We start from the raw sequence: 24,289 nt of genomic DNA, 5'->3' as shown, positions 1-24,289 counted from the left end.
AAAGATAGTGAATGAATCATAGTTTTTTGACTACCATGTCTTGTCATCTGAGAAATACAAGAGGTATTCAAATCTTGTTGATGCAATGGTTTGTTTAAAAAAATTTAATTACGCATTTGAAGTCCTGATTATTCCCTAGGGATTTATTTGCTTATGAAAAGTAATCTATGAATTACAATATTGCAGAAAACTTTCACTTCATCAGATTAGTTTCACCATTCATTCCACAGATATGATCTGTAAAATTGTGCAATACCTAGAAAACAACATTACAAAAAGGTATTTAAATACAGATGAAAAAGATAGATGTTTGTCTTCTCCTTTTGATATTGATGTTAAATAAAAGATGGAATGTTTTAGTCTGAAACCAATCCCTCATTCCCCCCACCCTCTAACCACCATAAGTGAATGGCAATGTGAACAAAAGCTTTCTTTAGATCTATTATTCAGTTCAAGTGTGTGTTAGGAAAAATGATCTGTTCTGTGTATAAAATCTAGCAACAAAAAAGGCAATTGAAAATAGAAAAAATAAAACATGTAGAGGAGACAAATATTCTGTGCACACAGCTTTAAAATCCAAATGGGGAACACGTGTTAGAAAGAGAGAGACTACACACTCATTAAACATAAATTCCAGCATGTTAATTTGCCACAGTAGATTTACCCATTGAAATAAGTCCACTAGTCTTGACCGGCAAGTAGGATCTTAGTTTTACCACCTAACAGTTCAATTAAAATGGAATAAAGATTTTCACACAAGTATCTTAGTAACATAGACTTTTCTGGATTGTAACGGAGCATTTACTCAACATTAAGTCAGTTCACAGGTAACGAAACTCCTTGCAAGGAGCATATCACACAGCAGCAGGTCTTACATGGAAAAGGGCTCTGTTCACTTTCTATTTAAATCACAGGGAAAATATAGAATTGGTTAATGAAAACAGCTTATTTTGGAAATCAGTTTTAAAAAATCTAAAGTTATGAATAGAAAGTAATTAAAAGAATATAGCTGGCTGGCTTTACCCCCAACTTTACTCCCATATGGTGGGAAGAAATACAAGGAAAATGCATTAACATCTTTTAGGGAGAAAATCTGGTCCCTTCACTTGCTGTAGGGCTCAGTTTCAAGTAAGAAAAGAAAAAAATATTTTTGGCTGCAGCTTTAGTAAACAATGAATGATGAAAACTATTGCAGAAATGTCTTCAAGAGATCCGACAACTCAGAACACAGAACTTATCACGTTAACATTGTCTACATTCTTCCACAAACCTTGGCAAATGAATAACTGAGCCCTATTTTGGCTGAACGAGAGAAGGAAGTACTATTTCCAGCACTGAAACAAGATTAGGAAAACAACCAACACAGCATAGTTACTTCTTCTCCTGAATAATAAAGACATCATATTTGCATATAGAACAGCTTTTACATTATTGCTCTATGTATAAGGAACTCATAACAGACTGCACATTACAAACTTAAGGTTCTTTGGTGAAGAATGAAAGAAAACAGTATTTGAGCTTTAAAAAAAATAATGTCATCCACTTTGCCTTTATCTATTGATCCGCTGGATCCTCTCACAGAGCAGGGAGAGGTACTGTGTGAGTTTCACCATGGCAACGATCACCACACCCCCAGCCATCATACACGTGGGCCAGAAGAGTGAATGGAACAGCACATTGGAACTGTAGAGTTTGGTGAGGATGACACTCTTCTGGTTTCCCTCCGGGTCAGAATAGCAGGAAAAGTGCTGGTACTTCCTGAAGTTTTCCATGACAACATTCACCAGAGACATGGATTCTTCAAAATTTTTCCCACACTTAGGAATATAGGAGCACTGTGGAAAATGAGATAAATTGTTACCAGGAGATAGTGTGTATGTGTATGTGTGTGTGTGTGTGTGTGTGTGTGTGTGTGTGTGTGATACTAGGAGAGGATGGGGTACTGAGGCCCACCTAATGATCTGTGAAATAACCATGGTGGTTATTCTTTTCATATTCAAACCAGTGTCTCCAGAAACACTAAGAACTCATACATTGATTAACCACCAATTTTTTTAGTATCTGACCAAATTGTTAAAAAAAATTAACAATTTTTTAAGTATTTGACCAAGATATACTTTGATAGCTCACCCATATAAATTTAAATATCTATTAAAGCTGAATGGCATCAATGAATTCTTTTTGCCATAGTTAAACATAGAGGGTTTTAATTTTTTCTCTATTAAACACACTTTTCCATGGAATCAGAATGTCAGCCTTTGTCTTGTATGTCCATAGCTGTCCATGTATTGTAACACCAAAAGCTACCAGTTCTCTCAGGGAAAGTAGTTTCTCTTATCTTTTTGGCTTGGCTTAATTTATTCAGCCAAGACACCATGTTCATATTGCTACTATAGTCAAGAAAACTTATACAACTTGGTGAGCTGTTGACAAAGAATATTGGAAAGTGTAGGTATATTGAATAAAGACCTGGGATGAACACTTCATGCCCAGTTAGCATAATAAAGTATTTTTCCATAAACCTAGGAAAATTAAAACTGTACGCAAATCAGTTACTCTTCAACCAGCACCCATCTGAGAACTTACAGTATCTTTCCTTTGATCTTTCCACCTCTCCATCTTTCTTGCTGTATCTTGCTATATCTCTTGTATATATCTCTCCTTTCTGTCTTTCTAAGCACTTACATCCTTTGATTTCTTTCTTTGTACCTCTTTCCCTTCCCTGCCCCACCCCTCCCTCACCCTGATTTATGTTTTCCCCTCTGTTCCCTCTTTGTGTTCTCCTTTCTTCTTCCCCACTCTCTCTTCTCTGAATATAGGTAAAATTAATACACTGTGTAGTTTTAAAAATTATTATTGGATATATTTTTGAACACATTTTCCTAATTATAAAGCAGTTTCTGAGGAGATCAAATCTCTGTGGCTCTCTTTCCTTGGTCTGTAAATGGGCAGTGACAAAGCTCATATAACAATAAATCTCACTTTTTAAATGTTAGGAAAAAGATTTAAGTCACATTTCTGGGAGATGTATGGATGATGGGTTAACTCTCTCTCCTTCCTATGGTAAGGTATATCTGAATAGAAAAAAAAATCCCTTTCTCTTATACACATTATCAACTGATTTATCTGAGTTAAATTGGTTTATGGCAAGAAAACTGCTAATCTATAGTGTTTTCGTATGATTTAGAAAACTATGTCCTCTCTTCAAAACTGTTATTTTCCAGAACAGATGATAGCTGGTGAGGGAAGGTTAAGGGGTGGAGGGATTGAGCAAAAAGGAAAAAAGGAAAAAGGACTCATGGACATGGACAACAGTATGAGGATTGCTGCGGGGAGGGGGTAAAAGGGCACTAAATGGTAGTGGAAAAGTACAATAAAGATTATGTATTAAAAATTATGTTGAAAAATTATCAAAATACTGATTTCATGAAAATCGCAAAATTTTACTGCTGTTATCAATTGATTAGTTGTTATTAGAAGTAGTCACATCTATGACTTTTACAATGTGACTGGTGCTTCTAAGGCTGTGCAGTGTACAACCCCCAGGACTGCGGCACAGAGGAGGCAGGCTGTTGGTGGGTACTGAGGTGCACTGATGGGAGCTTTGGGGTAAGATCCTGGAATTGTAGTCCAATTCAGACTTACAGATTTCACATTAAGAAACTATAAAATAAATGAGTTTTGCTAATGGAGTATGTTTGGCTCACTCTTCCCCCTGACTTTATTAGTGGGGGCACCGGCTCCTTGCTTTGTTTGCTGTGCAGTAATCGTTGGATTATTTGACTATAAACAGCAGGAAAATTCTTCGATTAGCTAAGAATGGAGGATGTGCATGTTGGCTTTTATTGTAAACCGGGCTGAAAGTACCGTTTTCATAACAAGAGTTGGTTGACACCGTTAGATCTAATTAGCCAAGAATAAATGTGAGCGCACCCATAAATGCGAGTACAGCAGAGAGCTGGTACTAGCACAACATTAAAGGTCTGAGAGGATCTCCAAGAGCACAATTTCTCAGTGAGTTATAACTTAGTACAGAAATATGCCTATGACTGCCATGAAGCAAATTTTCTACTAGCTAGATGTGTTCTGGGTCAAAAGGATATAAGGCAGTAAGGGGGTATTTTTTGTTTTTCCTTCTTTGATGCTACCCAGATCATACCTTTACATTTTTTTAATGTTCTTGAAGCAAAGTAATAAAAAGAAAAATCACAGACAAGCCATTTATGCTTGAATTCAAACAGAATCAGTTTAGATTATGAATGCCTCAGGCTTCTATGTATTTTTATGCCAAGACAGTTTATAGAATTATAGATTCTATGACTAAGACTACTAAGTTATTGAGATGATCTCAATAAAAATGGCATTCCATTAAAAATGGAGGTTTTCACTTTTCTTATGCTCTTGTGCATTGATATGGCTTTTAAATTTTTTTTCGAGAAATGTTTGTCAGCCAATGACCATAATTCTTACACTAGGTAAGATTCTTCCAAATAAAATGAGATACAAATTACCTTTGAGCCCAACTAGCAAGGCATGCCCCATACACGATTGGACTCAGGTCCTGAGGGCCAGCGGCACATGTAAGTGCAACTCCACACTGCCAGTGGGGAAAAGACTCCTTTGCCAGTGTGTTTTTAGGTTTCTCTAACCTGGCCACCTGCCACCTTCTAACACATGTAAACCGGCTCCCACTAGGTCTGCTACGGAGCCCTGAAAACTGTTCCCTATGTCAATCATTCCTTTTCTTATTGATGAGCCCTCTGTTGTGATAATGAACATATGATGGAGTCCACTGAGCCCCTCCCTGACTTATGCTCAGGGGATCTGGTGACTGATTTTTTTTTTTGGTTTTCCTGGTACTATTTATTTATTTATTTATTCTCTAATGTCTTTTTAAAAATTATTTTATTGTTGTTCAAGTACAGTTGTCTGCATTTACCCCAGACTAGTCCCCACTACCCCAGCCATCCCCACCTCCCTCACCTGCTTCCACTCCCCCTTGGTTTTGTCCATGTGTTCTTTTTTTTTTTTTTAATTTGGTGACTGTTTTTGTAAGCAAGCAAGTTACTTTGCTACTCAGAATTAACTTCTTTTTCTATATAACAGGGTTAATAAATAGAGCCTTCCTTCCTGGCAGGGTTTGTGAAGGGATTAAATGATGAATATTAAAAGCCTCAATACATTTTCCTTAACATATTCTCCTATTGGAATACCAAATGATCTTTAACCAAGTGCACACCCTAACCTATGAAAACTCTCAGAAGGGCAGAACTACTCGTTACTTGGCTCTTATAGGAATAGTCTTGTTTTATGGCTCTTGTCTTGTATTCCTTGCTTTGGTATCTGAGATTTGACCTTATGCTGAATCATGTATTTGAATTCTAAGTTTCTGTTTCTGTGGCTCAAACGATAGCTACGTGTATGTTTCTGAGGCTGGTGTGAATTTGTGGTGAAGATTTAGTGATCTTATGATTTCATCATCTGTTTGAAGGATAATTTGATGTGATTGGTTTAAAATACATAGCATGTATTTTAACAAATGGAAGCTTTACAAAGTAATCTATGCTTACTTGGAAAAATATAATGCAGACTGAAAAAATAAAAATCCTGGCATTTTTAGATTATTTTATATTTTTAGTGGTAGGTGTGGCATAGGAAAGATTTAAGTTTAGAATCTTCATGATACATAATGCAAACCAATATATGAAAAATAATTTTATATATGTAAGACTTGTAAGTACTAATCAAAATTTATTAATATATGTTATTTTTACCTTAGCTATAGCTTGTTATATTTTTACCTTTAGCTATATTTTTACCTCTGTGCCTTAACATATGCATATATAAACTAGCAAACCCCTGAGGTAGCCATTGGGCAGAAGACTTAGACTCACATTTTTCTTTTTAATCCTGAATTTTGTTAATAAGCCCTCTGCTTTCCCAAGTCCCTTCAATTCTCTTTAGTATTGAAAACCACAGAGACGGCTCCATGACATGACCTCTTGTCTCCCAGCTGAGGAAACCCGAGTCCTGTCACCTTCTCCTGACTGTCCTTTCCCTTACGTGGCAACAGAGACCTGTCAAGTGCATCTTCTTTCCCATTCTTTGGAAAGTCACTGAAAAAATTTTTTTTTCCCTTAGGCTCACTTCTAGAATCTTTTACGTCAATAGAGTTATTTTTATTCTCATGATAGACAGAAGTTTTGAGAAACTACCTTTTGCGCTTTGCTTAGACATGCTTTGTAGACCTGTGTGAAGCCCAAAGTGGCAGGTCTTCACCTGAAAGTAAAAGATGTGGGCAGGAGTTGGGGGCAGGGAGGAGAGGGTGTTTGAATTTCAGTACCTCACTGGTCAGCCGCCTTTTCCTTAGGAGTATAGGAAGGGAGCTATCAAGTCTCAGGATCACCTTAGGAAAGGGTTTTGTTCTTTTATAAAAGGTGGAGTGTCTTATTTCAGGGAGGGGTTAGACATTTAATAAAATGCAATGATTAGTTATTGTCTCTAATGTGCCAGGTAGCATGCCAGGCATGGGCATCAAAAACGTAAACAATGTAGGATACAGCAACCGGAGAGAAACAGGAAAAGAATACAAAACAGGAATGAGGTGATGACATGGCACCAGGAATGAGGCTAAAAAGGCTCTCAGTAAAGATTATACCCATTCACAGAGAGGGGCCACAGATTTGCTCTCAGAACTCTTTGGTAGCTGGACATTCTACTCTACAATGTATATGAGATAAAAACAAAACAAAAATAAAAACATTGTTCATGTGAAACATAAAGATTCTTGGTTCCAAAGTCAGATGGAACTTTTTTCCCAGTATTCTCAAATGTGTTCATTAAGTGTGTACAGTGTGTCAGGCTTTGTGTTCTGGGCCAGAGAAGAAAACGTCAGCCTTGCATTCAAAGAGCAGACAAGTCACCAGCTGGCAGCCTTGGGTGACTCTGGCCCCTAAGTGTATTTTGTATTTTGAGTTCTCCAAGTATTAGTGATAGTCGGAGGAGCTGAGAGGGTAAATTGGGATTCTATGTTCTTTTCCTTTTGAGATGTCCTGATCTATAAGGAAGTGAATCCCCCAAAATTCAGTTTATACTTATTTAGTTTGCACTTCCTGTGTCTGCTTGATTTGGGCAAGCAGGGCTGTTTGACATGTTCAGTAGATCAAAGGCAGGTAGTGTTCCCACTCTGCTATGTACTTAGGTTTCTTTCAGTATTGACACAGGTTCCTCCTGAGAGAGGTTTTTCTTTTTTGTGTTTTTCAGATCTTTCACATTTATTACGGCTTTCCTGTCTGATTTGGGGCAGACACTTAAAAGACCTCGACTATTCACTAATGAAGTAGAAGCTTCCTGGAGCCTTGAAATTAGTCAATACCCAGAGTAGTTTAACCCACGGAGCCCCCACGCCTATGATGTCTCCAGTTAGGCCCAGAGTAAGTCAGATATGTAATTTGACCTCACACTTCGCCTTGGTCCTCTTTCTCGGAAATTGGAAAGGAATAGATTCCTTCTCCATTTATCTCTTCTTGATGCTCAGGACAAGCGTCTTTTAGGCACATTCCTCCTTTCATTTATGCATAAGGATGCCCTTGGCTCTTCCAGAATTTAGCTTTGGTGAGCAGTGACTAAACTTCATCAATAACCAAAGCATTTCTGAATCTTTGGTCCATTGCAGTTTCAGGAAATGTTTAATCAATATCTCTAAAATTAAGGTTTGAATTATGAAGATGTCTTATGTCAAATTTCCAGGCAGGTTTTTCTCCCCCTTTTTCAGGGTGCACTTATGTCTGCCTAGTATTCACCCTATGTAAACTGGTGCTAAATATACAACCCTGACCTTCCCTATGGATTGCAGATAATTCTAGTCTTTGCTCATGGCCTTTTACTTGATCCTAAGTATCTCTTGAAGTATGATGGAATGGAATGGATTCTCAGCTGTTCACTAAAATATACCATCAGAAGGACAAATATCTCATGAAATTTAGACTTTTCAGAGCTCTTATCTTTTGTCTTTCAAGAGAGCACTGTAGTGTTTTTCTCTTTAAGAGATAACATGATTAGGTAAAGAGACTTGAATTTTTAATTTGGACCTAGTTAGTGTATGTATGACTTTGGGAAAATTATTTCATTTTCTGAGCTCAGATTCATTATTGTAAAGCAGAGATAATGGTGGTACATAATAATTGGGATTTCTGCTGTAATTAAATGAGTTCATATGAAATATTTATTACTATACTGTGCCTGGCACATTTTGAGGTCTTGATAAAATCTGGGTATCATTACTATACAAGTAGAGGTTCAGTGAGGATTAAATGAGATAATTTTTATAAAGTTCTTAGCATGGTGCCGGGCACATAGTTCATAGTAGACACTTACTAAATCTTTGGTCCCTTTTATTTCCCACTGAGATTCTCAATTTCACATTTTCTTCCCCTTTCCCATTATCCTATGAATGCTGTGCATAGGAACTCAAGGAGTACAAGTTTTGCTTAGGATTCCAGCATTTCACAGCATACAAGCTCACAGCTAAATAAAATCTAGAGCAGTGGCTCAGAACTGTTTGGAGACATTTTTAGTTGTCACAACTGGAGGGAGGAGGATGCCAAGGATCTAGTGAATAGAACCAGGGATGCTGCTAAACATCCTACAACATACAGGACAGGCTCCCACCCACCTATACAGAAAGCAAAGAGTATTCCATCCTTAATGTCAGTAGTGCTGAAGCTGAGAAACCTTGTTCTAGATTTGCATGTTCTCAGGATTTAGGGAACCTGGAAAACTTCAGAATGGGTGATAAAATGAGGGACAATTTTGAGTTTGGAGTTGTAAATAACTGGCTAATTGGTAGAATTTATTCTCTACCCAAAATAGCTATCTTCCCCATTATAGTAGTATATAAAATACCATACATAAGGTATTATACCACATATCAAAAAATAATTATATTTTCTTGTTTTGCATAAAAATTCACTTTAAATTCACTCTCAACACAGGTGGGTATGTTTTAAGACTCTCTGGTGGGTAGAAGGATTTTAAACTCCCCAAGGAGATCACATTGAAGAATTCAACAATCATAGTGAATTAATACTTAGCCACTGTTTACGATTCTTGTGACACCATGTCACCAGGTGAGGCAGGGGCCCTTCAGCCCACTTGCACTCCCAGAGCCTGTTAGGCAATTGCTCCATAAGACCGTGCCAGCTTATAGCTTAAGCAGCTTTAGCTATAATGTTGACAAGAGGCTGGGCACTGCCTTTAAAGCCTAATGAAAAGGAATGTATGAGAGAGTGTGAAAATTTAAAAATAAAATCCTTTGGATATTTTTTACAAAGATGCAGACAGCTTGCTTGATTGACATCCTTTGCCTCCTCTTGTCTCAAACCAAACATTGTCAGTAGTGCCTTATATACTTTAGTAAAGCTACCATTTTTGGCAGCTATGGGGAAGACTACTCTTTTCGGTGAGCTTAGAGGAAAGTTAACAGGAAGGAGGGATCCACATAGAGAGTATTTTAAGTTTTTCCCCCAGGAATATCCTGAATATTTCTTATGTTGGATTAAGGCCATGGCTTAATGGCCTTCTGACATGCAGATAAATGTATTTTCAATGTATACACTTCCGATTAAGGGCAGAGGACAGCTATTTAGAGAGTGAAATGCTACCAGGCTGGGAAGGTGAGCCAGTATTGGGTACCATCTTTCCTCTGGGAGCATCTGCTGATTCCAGAAGAGGGTTCAGAGCCAGGAAAGCTGAATGGAACTTTTGACGGCCTTGCAGAGCTAGGGCCTGTCCAGTGGAGGCCCTGATGACACCCTCCTTTCACTCTGTGTTGGGACAATTAAGGGCTGCATTGTAGGAATAATGGGAAACCTGAAGTAAACAGGTCCTCACAGGGACTTCTGTTGAGACTTGATTGTCTCAATTTATGAAGTCAGAACGAGGTGATCATGAATGACTAATACACCCAGGGCCTGACATAAGCAAATGGAAATAAGTTTGGGAAAATATGACATTGTTTTAGGCTTAAAATTATTTTTATAATTAATTTTGTAAATATGATACGTGAAACATAATAAAAATCAACCAGATATTACATAACATGTGAAAAAAGAGAGGAAAATAGAATAGGCATGTAGGGGCTTCAGATATTAAGGTCATCAAAATAAACTTTAACTACAATTTTATTTTATTTTATTTTTTAAAATATATTTTATTGATCATGTTATTACTATTGTCCCATTTTCCCCCTTCACCCTCTCCATCCTGCACACCCCCTCCCACCCACATTCCCCCCCTTTAGTTCATGTCCATGTGTCCTACATATAAGTTCTTTGGCTTCTACATTTCCCAAACTATTCTTACCCTCCCCCTGTCTATTTTCTACCTACCATCTATGCTACTTATTCTCTGTACCTCCCCCACCCCACACTTCCCTGTTGATAACCCCCATGTGGTCTCCATTTCTGTGGTTCTGTTCCTGTTCTAGCTCTTTGCTTAGTTTCTTTTTGTTTTTGTTTTAGGTATGGTGGTTAATAATTATGGGTTTGCTGTCATTTTACTGTTCATAGTTTTTTATCTTCCTTTTCTTAAATAAGTCCCTTTAACATTTCATAGAATAAGGGCTTGGTGGTGATGAACTCCTTTAACTTGACCTTATCTGAGAAGCACTTTATCTTCCTTTCCATTCTAAATGAAAGCTTTGCTGGATAAAGCAATCTTGGATGTAGGTCCTTGCCTTTCATTAGTTGGAATACTTCTTTCCAGCCCCTTCTTGCCTGTAAGGTCTCTTTGGAGAAATGAGCTGACAGTCTGATGGGAACTCCTTTATAGGTATCTGTCTCCTTTTCCCTTGCTGCTTCTAGGATTCTCTCCTTCATTTTAATCTTGGCTAATGTAATTATGACGTGCCTTGGTGGGTTCCTCCTTGGGTCCAACTTCTTTGGGACTCTCTGAACTTCCTGGACTTCCTGGAAGTCTATTTCCTTTGCCAGATCGGGGAAGTTCTCCTTTATTATTTGTTCAAATAACTTCCACTTGTTGCCCTTCCTCTTCTCCTTTTGGTACCTCTATGATTCAGATACTGGAACATTTAAAGATGTCCTGAAGGTTCCTACTCTCCTCATTTTTTTTGAATTCTTGTTTCTTCATTCTTTTCTGATTGGATGTTTCTTTCTTCCTTCTGGTCCACACTGTTGATTTGATAACTGGTTTCCTTCCCATCACTATTGGTTCCCTGTACATTTTCCTTTATTTCATTTAGTGTAGCCTTCATTTTTTCATCTAATTTGTGACCAAATTCAACCAATTCTGTGAGCATCCTGATTACCAGTGTTTTGAACTGTGCCTCTGATAGGTTGGCTATCTCTTCATTGCTTAGTTGTATTTTTTCTGGAGCTTTGATCTGTTCTTTTGTTAGGGCCATTTTTTTTTTTTGTCTTGACGTCCTGTTATGTAGTGAGGGGCAGAGCCTTAGGTGTTCACTAGGGTGGGGCAACCCACATTGCTGGGTTGTGACACTATGTGGGGGAGGGGTCCGAGAGGGAACAGTGCCGCTTGCTCTGCTCTCTGCCGGATTTCAGTCACTTCCTTCACTTCCCCCAAGCTAATTGGGCCCTTCTGGTGCTGATTCCCATGTGGGTGGGTTTGTGTACATTCTAGGACCCTGTGGGTGTATCCACAGGTGTTTTCAATCAGTGGTTTGAGGCTTTATATCCCTGCACTGGGACCCTGGGTTGTGTGGCCCATCCTGCTCCTTCTTTGTTTCACCTGGTTTGTCTGCATGCAAATGTGGGACCACCTGATCTGCCAGCCACTGCCTTTCTGTGAGTTATTTCCTCCCTGGCTGCCTGACTCCGCCCCTCCTACTGGTTGGATGAATGCGTCTTCTTTAACTCCTTGGTTGTTGAACTTCCATACAGTTTGATTTTCTGTCAGTTCTGGTTGTTTTTGTTTTTAAATTGTTGTCCTTTTAGTTGTGTGAGGAGGCACAGTGTGTCTACCTATGCCTCCATCTTGGCTGGAAATCTCTACAATTTTATTTTTTGTGTTGAAGGATTTAAAAGACAAGAATTAGAATATTGTAGAAAACTAAAACTTACAAAATAAAACCCAAATGGATTTTTAGAAATGAATATTACAGTGAGAGAAATTAAGAACTCAAAGGATGGGTTTAACAGTAGACTTAACAGAGCTGAGGAAAGAATTTCAAATTTGAGGATAGGTCAATATCCAGAATGAAGTACAAAAATACAAAAAAATGGAAAACATAAAAAGAAGAATATGACACACAGGGAATACAATGAAAAAACCTAACATGTGGCCAATTTGGAGTCCAAGGAAGCCAGAAATGGGAGAGAATGAGAGCAGACAGTATTTGATGTGATCATGACTGAGAACTATCTAAACTTGACAGAGAACATCAGGGAACAGGCCCTGGGAACACTAAGCAGGGTAAATAAAAATAAATGTGCACTTTGGTACATAATGGTAAAACTGTAGGAAACCAAAGAAAATAATCTTTAAAATAGACCAAGATTACTTTCAAGGAAGCAGCAACTAGCTTAAAGCTGATCTCTAAATGGTAACAATGCTCATCAGGAGACAATGGGATGTTTTCAATGTACAGAAATAAATAACAACCAACTTAAGAGTTTTATGCTCAGTGAATGTATTCTTCAAGAGTGGGAATGAAAAAAATTTTCAGACAAATGAAAACTGAGATAATTCTTTAGAACAGATATTACTTAATGCTAATTACAGAGTGTTCTTCTAGCAGTGGAAACATGAATTCAGACTGAAGACCAGAGACTAAGGAAGGAATGAAGAATAATGAAAATGGAAAATCATGGGAACACATATAAATTAATACCTACTATACACAAAACCAATAATAATGTCTACATGAGCTTATGGTATATATAGAAAAGCAATAATATATAAGTTGGGAAGATGATACATGGAGATAAAATATTTTATTGTTCTTGATTAGTCAAGATTTCAAGTTATAATCTCTAGGCTAAACACTACAATAATAGCAACAGAACAGATAACTGCCACAAAAATAGAAGGGGAAATAGGATTACAAAGATAATCAGGTAAGAAAAGGGTGTTTTTTTCATAAATGAACTTGGGCAAGTGGATGTTCATATGAAAAAAAAAAAAGATACCCAGAAACTTGACCCCTACATAAATGTCAATTCCAGGTTGATCATACTCTAGATGTCAAAAGAGAAACCATTTGCTTCTGGAAAATAATTTAGGAAAATGATGACCTCAGGGTATATAAAGACTGAACAGAACCCTCCCCCCCCAAAAAACCCCCACCAAAAAGTTAACATTTGGCTGTATTGAAATTATAAAGTTCTTTCATATAAAGACATCATTAAGAGAGTGAGAAGGCCACATAATGGGAGAAGATGTTTTTAAGACATATAACCAATGGAGGTTCATATCTAGATTTAAAGAATCCCTAGAATGAATATGCAGAAGAAACAATCCAATAGAAAAATGGACAAGGGGCTTGAACAGACATTGTATAAAACACAATATCCAAATGGCTAATAGTAAAGGAACGGCATTTGGCAATAGTAGTCATGAGAACCAAAGGAAATATTACCATATCAGCTAAAATTAAAATTATAGATGATACCAAGTATTGGTGAGGATTTGTAGCAATAAAAACTCTCATACGTACAGGGTTGGTGAGAGTGTATATTGGTGAAAGCATGTTGGAAAACCATTTGTCATTATCTCCTAAACTAAGTATACTCTGTGAGCTAGATATTCCATTCCCAGATTTATAACCGACAGACATGTGTGTGCTTGTGCACCAAAAGATGTATATGAGACTATTCATGGCAGAATTATTTGTAATGGTGCCACACTGTGACTCAAAATGTCCACCAAAAGTAGAATGAGTAAATAAATTGGCATGTTCATATCACAGGAAATAATACATTAATAAAAATGAATGATGCATCACCAAATGGAATGACTCTACCAAATACAGTGTTGTGTGAAGGAAGCCAGACACAAAGGGAAATATTCTGTATGATTCCATTTATATAATGTTTAAAAACCAGGCAAAACTAAAATACAGTGTTTGGGGATATATGCCTAGGTAATAAAACTATAAAGAAATAGCCCTGGCTGGCGTAGCTCAGTGGGTTGAGCGCAGGCTGGGAACCAAAGTGTCCCAGGTTTGATTCCCAGCCAGGGTACATGCCTGGGTTGCAGGCCATAACCCCCAGCAACCACACATAGATGTTTCTCTCTCTCTCTCTCTCTCTCCCTCCCTTCCCTCTCTAAAAATAAATAAATAAATCTTTAAAAAAAAACTATAAAGAAAAATAAGAAAATAACTGCCATGTCAGGAGAGTTGTTACATTTGTCAGAGTGCAGAGCCCATAGTTATTGGGAGGAGGCATGAAGGATGTTTTTGTGGTGCAGGAAATGTTTTATTTCTTTAACCTCATGGTAGTTACATGTAGGAAACTCTGTAATTAATGCTTGAGCTGTATTCTTTCATTCCTTGCATGTTTCTGTATGTGTGTTATAAGTCACAGTTAAAAACAAGGTAATGGCATTTGCCCCATTATGACCAAAAACTGACCTACCATGTTGACAGCAGACAAGATACTGGTCCTAAATTTTTAACTGAGACTTTCTATGGTAGGTCCAATTCCTGTTTATAGCCCTGTTAATGCATTTACAGGGCTGTATTGATAAAATATCAAAATGAAGAAGTGGAAATGTGTCCCACTTTTTGATGCTTATTCGACTTTGGCCAATTTCCAATACCATGAAATTTGGAGAGTTTTATAAGCATTTGTTGCTACAGGTCAGCTTTGATTTAAAAGTCTGACCTGAGGGAAGATCTTGGAAGACACACACTTTGTGGGAGAGCTGAGCTTTATAGATTTGTAGAAAAGGGTGAGGACTGGCATTGTTTGTGGCCATCATAAACAAAGGAAGTCAGGGCAGAATTTTCAAAAGCCATTCTTTGAAATATTTATTATGTTGAGTCCTCAGGGACAGTTGCAAGAATTCTTGTAAGTTATTGCAATGAAAACGAAAGATGGATTTCTTTACTTTGTGTCAATATATCACAAAATAAAGCCTATGTTCTAGAATCACACTCCAAAGCTACTGCGTTTTTTCAATACATACAACCTATGTCACTTAAATGCTGGTATTTGTCATGACAAGTTTTTACAAGGAAAGCTGAAGTTCATGAAGCCTGTACCTGGGTAATGAGGGCTACTTATCCTATTGGAGTGGCACTGGGTTGCTTTGGCATATGAGTACTCTGGTCATCTGAATTGCTACCATAAATACAAAACTCAGTATATTCAACTTAAAACTGATAATAGCAGGCTGGTTCTGCTGACACTTGACTGGTTATCACAATCCTTATAACTGCAAATTTTACATGCACCTTGACCACCTACCATGTGAACTTGAATATATCAGTGTTGGGAAATTCAGCTTCTATAAGTATTATGTCCATATGTGTAATATGTCCATCAGTGCTGGAAAATTCAGCCTCCATATGCATTATGTGGACATAATACACATGGGGAAAGACACGGGCATACACACTGTAACTTCAGATTGACAGTCTCCCCTGTGCCAGGTACTGCGCTCTGCTCAGCACCTGACATTCTCTGCTCCAGTTCTCACAGTGGGCCTGAAAGATGGCCATTGTTTTTTACCTTTTTAGAGAAAAGGAAGCTGAGGCTCAGAGAAGTTAAGTTACATCCCCAAGTTCATAGAACTAAGTGACAATGACTGTGGAAAAGCAAATACAGCTTTACCCCAAGGATCCCAGATATATGACAAATAGCTGGGATTTTAGCTTGTACAACTCTGACTAAGCTGTACATTTGCTTTGAAAGACTCAATCCACTTGTGTATAAATAAGGATATGATGTTTATTCTTCTAAACTGAAGTAAAGGGTAAATCCGCATTGCCATAGAATGGGGGAGTGATTTGTCCACAACGTGCACAGAAAATAAATGTTTCCCAGGCCAGAGTTAAATAGTGAGTTCTGTTTATAGATGAGGCAGGGCCTGCTTCCTGGTGGCATTTTCCTTTGAAACGCTGGCACAGGGGAACTTCAGAGAGAGATGAGCCGAGTGTGGGAGATTTGCAGGGGTGACCTACCTTCTGATTGATTTTTATCGTCTCTTCAGTGTGGTACAGAAGAAGCTTTTCACCTGAAGAAGTCAGGTTAACATACACCTGGAGGCAAGGGTACTGAGAGAGTTTCCAGCAGTCTGGGCCACAGCTGAAGGAGCAGTTAAACGTTTCTGTAATGGATGCGTTCAACAAGGTGCATTGAGACTCTTCGGTCCACACGCTGCAGAGAGATGGGAAGGGTAAAACACAGGTTCAAAGAGCTAACGGCAAGGAAAGCATAAATAGAGGGGGTCATTTGTCCTTAGCCTGAAAAATGTTTTCCAAATCTATGATAAAACCTCTTTGTTAAAGTTTATTCCTTTGAATCGAGTAGCCATAGGCAAACAGTAATATAAACATAGACAAAATTTGCCTGGCACCTGAGAACTCTTTCAATGACTACCATTGGTCATAGTATAATATTGGCCAATGTTTGATTTAAGTTATTTTTTCCTATCTCGAATTCACCGATAAGCATAAAGCACCTTGTTATATCACAACCTGCACTCACTCTGTATTTCTGCCTTGTAAGCAGCTTCCTGCCATGGCCCAGCCCTCACCTCTGCAATGTCTGCCTGGTCTATAGGCAGAGAAGGTATAAGGGAGAAGAGGAGGAGAGATGCCAAAGGGGTGGAGGGCCTTGAAGTCCAACTCGACAGATGAAGGACGGGGGTGTATTTCTTCAAGGCCTTTCTAATAAGGGAGAAAAGATAGCTGCACATTTTGATTATACCATGAGATATCACTTGTGCATCCCCTTCTTTCCACCTCAATTGGTGTTTTATATACATTATCCTCTCTTGTCTGTATGTTGGGTATTAGTTCCCTTTACGGGTGAGTGAACTGAAGGCCAGAGAAATCAAGTAGCATGCAAGGACACAGAGCTAGTAAGTGATGGAAGTGTGATTCCATCTAAGCCTGGATTTCTTTCTCCAGGGCCCAGGCTGGTTCTGTGTTGTGGCGCCTCCTCTGTGCCTTCCAAGAGCACAGTGGAAAAGGGGACTGTCTGTGCTGACTACTGGCTTCATGTTCATGCCCTGGGACCTTTCAGTTGGAAAGATTAAAGAAAAAAAACCTTCTAGCTGCTTATTGACTCTCTTTTTACTCTAAAATATTTATAATTTTATGACCAAGAGTAATATTTGTGGTTTGGAAGTAACACACCAGCAGTCGATATTTTGCTTCTGGGTGTAAGCTGATTTCTGTAGTGAACAAAAGACTACATGTTTTCTTTACAGAATAATACCTTTTTGTTTTGCTGGACATGTATTGGCAGGGCCCCCCTTTTCTTTCTTTCTTTTAAAGATTTTTATTTATTTATTTTAAACAGAGGGGAAGGGAGGGAGCAAGGGAGGGAGAGAAACATTAATGTGTTGTTGCCTCTCACATGCCCTGCTAGTGGGGACCTGGGCTGTAACCCAGGCATGTGCCCTGACTAGGAATTGAACTGGCGACCCTTTGGTTCGCAGGACGGCGCTCAATCCACTGAGCCACGCCAGTCAGGAGGGACCCCCTTTTCTTGTATACCAGAGGTACTGTAGTAGCCTTGACCCTCTCTGGTGTAGCAAAGTGAATTTTCCTAGGATGTGGGTGATCAGAGTTTGCTTATCCATAGAGGAACAAGTCTTAGATGGCTGTAAGCAGATGTGAGGGACTGAAAGTGGTTTGGAGTCAGTGAACACTCGGGGCCTGAGTCATCAGCACTTTCACTGAGAAGGAGACAGTTGAAGGCTTCCAGGAAACAGAGCAGAGCAGTCACAAATGAGAGAGATGATGCCTTAATTTTAGCAAATTACTGTATTTCAGCTACAGTTTGCTTCTAAAGTGAAAGTATTAATTTAAGTGGAGAATTAAATGCCACAAAGTGGTTTGATTCTTTTTTGGATCAAAACCTCAGTTTTTCATTTGAAAGGCTCTCATCTCTTTAAGCTGAACCAGTGTGAGACTTTCCCTGTTTGTTAGAGTAATGCTGGGCTCTCCTGTGCTCACAGTGTCCAATTTACAGGCAGTGTTAGCTAGAGATGCTGTGGCCTACTCAGGGGGAAATACATGTGAAATATCAATGATTTAATTGCCTTTCTATCTATTCAGTAAACCATGGGCAAATAGCAAAATGAAAAGGGTTCAAAATCTGTACTTTTTTTCAAGTTGGCGCACAGCAGTGTGTCTCAGCTTTCACAGCACATTAGAATCACCTGGGGAAATTTAAGAGCTACTGGTGACTGGTTCCCACTCCAGAGCAATTAAATCTGACCTCTGGGATGATGGTGGGGGGACTGAGCACAAGTATTTTTAGAAGTTTCTCAGGAATTTTAGATGTGCAGTTGAGAACCACTGATGTGTGTGTGGGGTGCTGGAGGAGTAAAGGGTAGAAAAGGAATGAGGGTGGAGAATGAACAGAAGTGTAAAGAGACAGGAGCAGGGTCCCTAGAATTAGTGTGAAGTGGGTTTGAATCTTGGCTCTGCCATATGCTAGAGTTGTGTGACACTGGGCAAATTATTTCTATCTTTAGCCTCAGTTTTGCCATTTTAATAATGAGTATATTAATATTTACCTCATAGAATAGTAATGAAAATTAAGCAAGTGATGTATGAAAAGTTCCTGGCACATAGTAGGCAGTGTATAAATACAGATATTTTAGCATTATTACTAGACAACATAATTGAAAAATATTATGTGCCAGGCATTGCTCCAAGCTCTTCTTCGGAAAGAACGGGAGAAGGGAGAAGGCAGAGACAGAGGACACTGGCCCAGCCCCCTGGTGGTGTTACCTCTGCATGTATGAACGCAGGAGGGTGATGCCCAGCAGAAAGTACATCATGATGGAGCACACCATCATGGTCAGTCCCAGGAGAATGGCACGGTCCTCGCCTGCTTTCAGTGCCGTGACAGTTTTCCTCTTGTCCAGCAGGTCATGGTCTCTGATTTTTTGGTAAATATTTCTGAGGTTGAAAACAATAGAGTCTTATATGAGGTTCACAGTTAATCAGTGCACTGCTAGAAAGTGGGTAAGTCACTGTCTGTGCCTCCCCAGGCCAGCGAGGCCAGGAGGAGCCAGCCCTGCCTGAGTGCAGTTGATCTCAGCATGTGCCCCCTGCCCCCCAGCATATGCCCCCTGCCCCCCAGCACACACGTGCAGACACAGACACACAAACATCTCAACCCTGAGCAGAAACAAGCAGCCCAAATACCTCTTCTCTTTTCTGATGGAGCAAATGTGTTATTTGACCATTTGCTGATACAATAGAGAATGTTTGATAAAAAATAATCAATCTTAGGAGCATATTTGAAACAATAATAAAAATTACCCCACCTGCTTTAAAAATATAAACTATAATTCATTACAGGAATTCTTTCTTCAAAAAAACAAAAACAAAAACAAACACAAGGAACAAGCTCTCTTCTTTACTTGGGGGCCATGTCTACCTGTAAATACTTGGTTCTTCTCTCCAAATCTAAAGACAAAAACGCAATCCTCCCAACCATTAACATAGTGCTTTGGGTTTGTTGCTTTTGTCATTTAACTCCGGACCGATCATCCCTGATCATTTTATACTTCCTGAATACACAGTGGAACATTAATTCAAATAAATGGCAATATACACTGGGAATCTGTAACTTAAAACTTTATTTCCCCTCAGTAGTAATAGACAAAAGTTATTTTGGTTAACATTTTCCTAAAGTTTAGAGTTCCTTAAGGCTAAGTTGGCTTAAAATTTATAAGCAATGTTAAGATGTAGAGTGGTGACTCAGCCTTCTTCTATTTGTAAACACTTGAGTGAGTTTAAAACAATGTTAGTTAAATTGAGGTGAGACTCTGTAACTTTGGCTAGTTATTATTATTATTATTTTTGTCATTTACTTTACAGCAGCCACATTGGGTATGAAAGAACACAAGATCGTAGTCAAACAGTCTCCGGAGTTCCAGCCCTGATTTCACCCCTTACTAGCTGTGTGATCAGTGACAAATTCCTCAGCCCCTCTGACTCCCAGGTTCCGACAAAGTGGGAATGATGTTTCTACTGCATTGTAATGGTTGAATGAGATGCATAAGTAAATTACCCAGGAGAATGACTGGCATGAGGTATTTAATAAATGTTCCCATTGAAAAATGGGGTGAGAGCTTTGGCTCCATGACATGAGCCTCAGAACACCCTGAAGTTACTATTTGCCAAAGAATTTTTAAAGGACAGAATGGCAAAATAATAATGATAATGTGTGAAAAGTTTGAGTAGAGGATTGGATTTGAAACGAGGTCTGGAAGAAAAGGCAGAAGAATGAAGTATGAACTTGCTGGAGGGTGTGGGATGCTTGGAGAGATCCGTGAGAAGGATGGGAAGAAAGGCCACACTCAGGGATTCCAGCGAGGCAGGTGGCCGAGGATTGGCATAGGTTCTCCGTTAGTGTCTATTTTCAGAAGGGAGCTCTGGATTGAAGGGCGTGGGAGTTGGGGAATTCCTGGTCTTTAGGGAAGAGAGAGAAGGACAACTATAAGGCTGAAAATGGAGAAAGAAAATCTTATGTCATTTTTTAAGCTTCAGGCAGAAAAAAAAACAATATACACAAGAATGACTTCAGATTTCTCTTCAGCATTTTTATCACTAGTCATTCTTGTTGCTTAAAAGAGAAACCAAAGTAGAATTCAGTATGGAACTTCACAAGGGAGGGAAGCATGTCTGGTGTGTGTGCCGTTGTATGTGTATTCAACTGTATGTACATGCATTTAACTTTGTGCTCCAGGACGGCCTTCCTGGTGTTTGTGGTGGGCATCTGTTCTGGTTGCCTGGTACATTTTGAGTTGGTTGTTAAATATTTTGGTTCCTGATAGAGGTGTGAGAGTGTGTGTATGCTTAATATATTTCCAAAAGATTTTAGGGTATATTTGTTAATTTGGTTATTAGGTGTAATATTAACCAATTAGATTGCCATTATTATTATTATTATTATTATTATTATTATTATTATTTTACAATTCTCTTTATGAGGTCTTACTCTTACTTTTACAAACCTCCCTCTTTCCTGGAGAAATGGGCCCATGGTGGAAGGAGAATTACAGAGGCCTTTTCTTCTGGCCTTTTCATGGACCCATTCCTCCTGACTCCCTCCTGCCTGTACTCTTTGGCCACTCACTATCTTTGTTGCCAGACACACTGAGAGAACCTATTGTTCATTATTCTCAGGTTCCTAAGCCCACTGCCCCTGGAATAGATGGCTACCTTCCAGCCTCTAAGATTCCCCATTGTTTTTTGAGACTTTTTTTGGAGAATGTAGGGTTTATATCAAAGCTCTTTAAACTCGACCCTTATGGATTGGAATGAAAATAACAAAACAAAAACAAAAGAAAACAAAAAGAAGATCAGTGCCCATTAGCAGCTGAAGTCCTTGAGCAGCTGACTTCTGAAACAAGAAGCATCCAGCTGAACCTGAGTGACTTCAAAGACCTGCTGTGAAATAATAATCGGACACTATTTTGTATTATTGTTTATCCAAGTGTATTTAATTCTGATGGCTGCCACTGAGATTTGCATTTTCTGCAGATGGAAGCAGCAAAGAGGAGTGATAGCCTCACAGTTCCAGAGTATTAGGCTTTCAGACGGCATCATTTATGTCAGCCTATCCCCATCAAAAAGATGCAGTGTGATCAGTCAGGAGTGTCACCAGAACGAGCATTTAGAAAAATGATTCAAATGGGTAATTTGCAAATCACAGTTTAAAAATGCCTAACAAATGTTCCTCACATACCGTGGAATGTGTAGTGAAGCAGGAAAATGATTGGTTCCCACACAGGCCAAACACTTCTGGGAAATTAGGATATTACTCAGCCAGGCAAAAGTGCACACGTGGGGTGAAACTCATAAAATTCATCAATAAGTTATTATTGAATTAATGGATAAATTAAGGAATAAATAAGTGATTTGGGAAAAAAAAGTGTTTAGTTGAAGCCCACAGACTTATCTTGAGTGTTGGTAACCTCTAGTTACTGGGGATATGGCCTCTAAACAATAGGAAGACAGACATAGGAAAAAAGTCAAGATAGGGTATTCAATTCAATGATGTAGCTATTCACGGAGTGAGTACAGAAGAGGAGTAATTTCCCCAGACTGAGGGAGCAGACAAGTATGGAGGATGGAAAGCTTCCTGAAGGAGCAATGGTTTCAACAGAATCTTCAGAGTTGAATCAGAGGTAAGTAAATGAGACAGGAGTCAAGAGCATTTCAGACAGGAGGAATTACATGAAAAAAGGGATGAAGGTTTGCAGCTGCACAGACTGTCAGAAACGACAGGCATTTTCATATCACTGGGATGAGGATGGGGTGGGGAATGGGGCAAATGAGTTTGGAAAGTTAGTAGTTCATGAAGGGTTTTGTAAATCATTCTGAAGAGCTCGTCCTTTGTCCTTGTAGTTAATGGGAAGCTGTCAGAGGGTAACATGATCAGAATTGAGCTTCAGAATTACTCTGGCTGCAATGCAGAGATTAGATTAGGAATGGAACAAGACTTAAATCAGAAAGAATTAGGAGATCATTCCTGTGTGTTGGCAAAGGATGATAACTGGATCTAACATCAAGGGAGGATGGATGGAGAGAAAAAGATGTAGGCAGAAAGATCTAGGAGATAAAACTTCAGGATCTGGTGATGGATGGAACAGAAGGGATGATAAGGAAGTAAGAAAAATAATGTGGTTTAGATTTATGGCCAGGTACTGAGCTTGGATACCTAGGGACATGGTAGAGAGTGTTAAGGCAGGAAACCTTATCCCTAGTCCCCAGGGCACCTCAGAGGATGTTTGCTGCCCGGTAAGAAGTGAGAAGCTGATTGTACATTGTAGATTCTCTCTCCCACAAACATAGTGTCCTGAGCTTAGGTGGAGAGGAATGACATCTGATTGGTGAGATGGGCCAGAGCCTGACAGTCAAGGGTGAGTTTGAAGGTCACACTGCATGTATGTAGCACAATTTTTAATTCATCATTTGGCATTGCCTTTGTTCAGGCCTGGAGTGCTTCGGCCTTCCTGTCTGCAGGTAGTAAGTTTCAGCTGGGAAAGGAGTACAATGGTATATTTTGGGTCTTAGTCCTAAACATCCTTCTTCATACTAGGAAGACTTGTAATTTAGGAGTTACTGTGCCACTATTAACAGAGCAGATATTTTATCTCCCCTTGGTTCTTTCCATCTATTCTCTGTGAATCTTATTAAAAGAGGGTTTGGGAGAAATAAGGGAATGAAGGCTAGTACAGGTCACTAAAGTTGAGATCTAAGGAGGAAAAATGAGCCTGGGGCATGACTACAAATTCAGTTTTGAATATGGGTGATGTACAACAGTAGGTATAAAGCAGGAAATTGGATGTATAAGTTCGAAGCAGATCAAGCCTCGGCAGGTGCTGGCAAAGCAGTGTGTTTAAGCTCTGATGGGGCAGTGTTGACCGCGTGGTTCCTGGTGAACCATGAATCAGCACGGTGGGTACAAATCAACATTTACACATGTTGACAATAACAACTAGAAGATATATACAGTCTTTGCTACATATACAGGGAACATTTTGTCTAAACTCTTTTACAGCATGTGAGTTATTGATAAATCACAGGCAAACCTAAGTATAACAGAATATTTTGCATAAAAATATTTAATTGGAGCCCTGGCTGGCGTAGCCCAGTGGATTGAGCACGGGCTGTGAACCAAAACATCGCAGGTTCGATTCCCAGTCAGGGCAGGCCACGGCCCCCAGCAACCACACATTGATGTTTCTCTCTCTCTCTCTCTTTCTCTTTCCCTTCCCTCTCTAAAAATAAATAAATAAAATCTTTAAAAAAATATTTTAATTGTCCAATAAAGTTTTATTTTTTTTACCCCAAGCAATAGTTAACATAATACAATTTTATTTCAATCTCCACATTTACATACTTTCTTAAACTTTGATATTAGGCCTATGATTAATAAGCAAAATATTTATGAGGCTATATGTGTGTGTGTATACACACATGAGGTCTGTCCAGAAAAAGTCCAGCCATTGTTAGTACAATGTGAACTGTTTGTGTAACATAGATGTAACCTGACAGCTGAGGAGATTGGACTGAGATACACATGAGTGAACAATGATGACTTCACTG

General features: G+C 38.9%; 1 protein-coding gene across 2 annotated transcripts in view; it reads right to left on the bottom strand.

Annotated features, from left to right (window-relative positions):
• Positions 1-471: 471 nt before the first annotated feature.
• KCNMB2 (potassium calcium-activated channel subfamily M regulatory beta subunit 2) overlaps positions 472-24,289 on the bottom strand; it is a 238,099-nt gene continuing 214,281 nt past the window's right edge. For both annotated transcript variants that reach the window (XM_045851562.1, XM_045851563.1), the window contains exons 3-5: positions 18,953-19,123; positions 16,166-16,361; positions 472-1,835 (exon numbers count right to left, since the gene is read on the bottom strand). In XM_045851562.1, the coding sequence (XP_045707518.1) occupies positions 1,551-1,835; positions 16,166-16,361; positions 18,953-19,123 (652 nt within the window). In that variant the 3' untranslated portion in view covers positions 472-1,550. The remainder of the gene's footprint in view (positions 1,836-16,165; positions 16,362-18,952; positions 19,124-24,289) is intronic.

This window comes from Phyllostomus hastatus, unplaced genomic scaffold (assembly GCF_019186645.2).
Source record: "Phyllostomus hastatus isolate PE091 unplaced genomic scaffold, TTU_PhHast_1.1 phas_contig_86, whole genome shotgun sequence".
NCBI classification, from domain to species: Eukaryota; Metazoa; Chordata; class Mammalia; order Chiroptera; family Phyllostomidae; genus Phyllostomus; species Phyllostomus hastatus.
The sequence above is the reverse complement of the archived record's forward strand: the minus strand, read 5'-3'. Positions and strand labels throughout refer to the sequence as shown.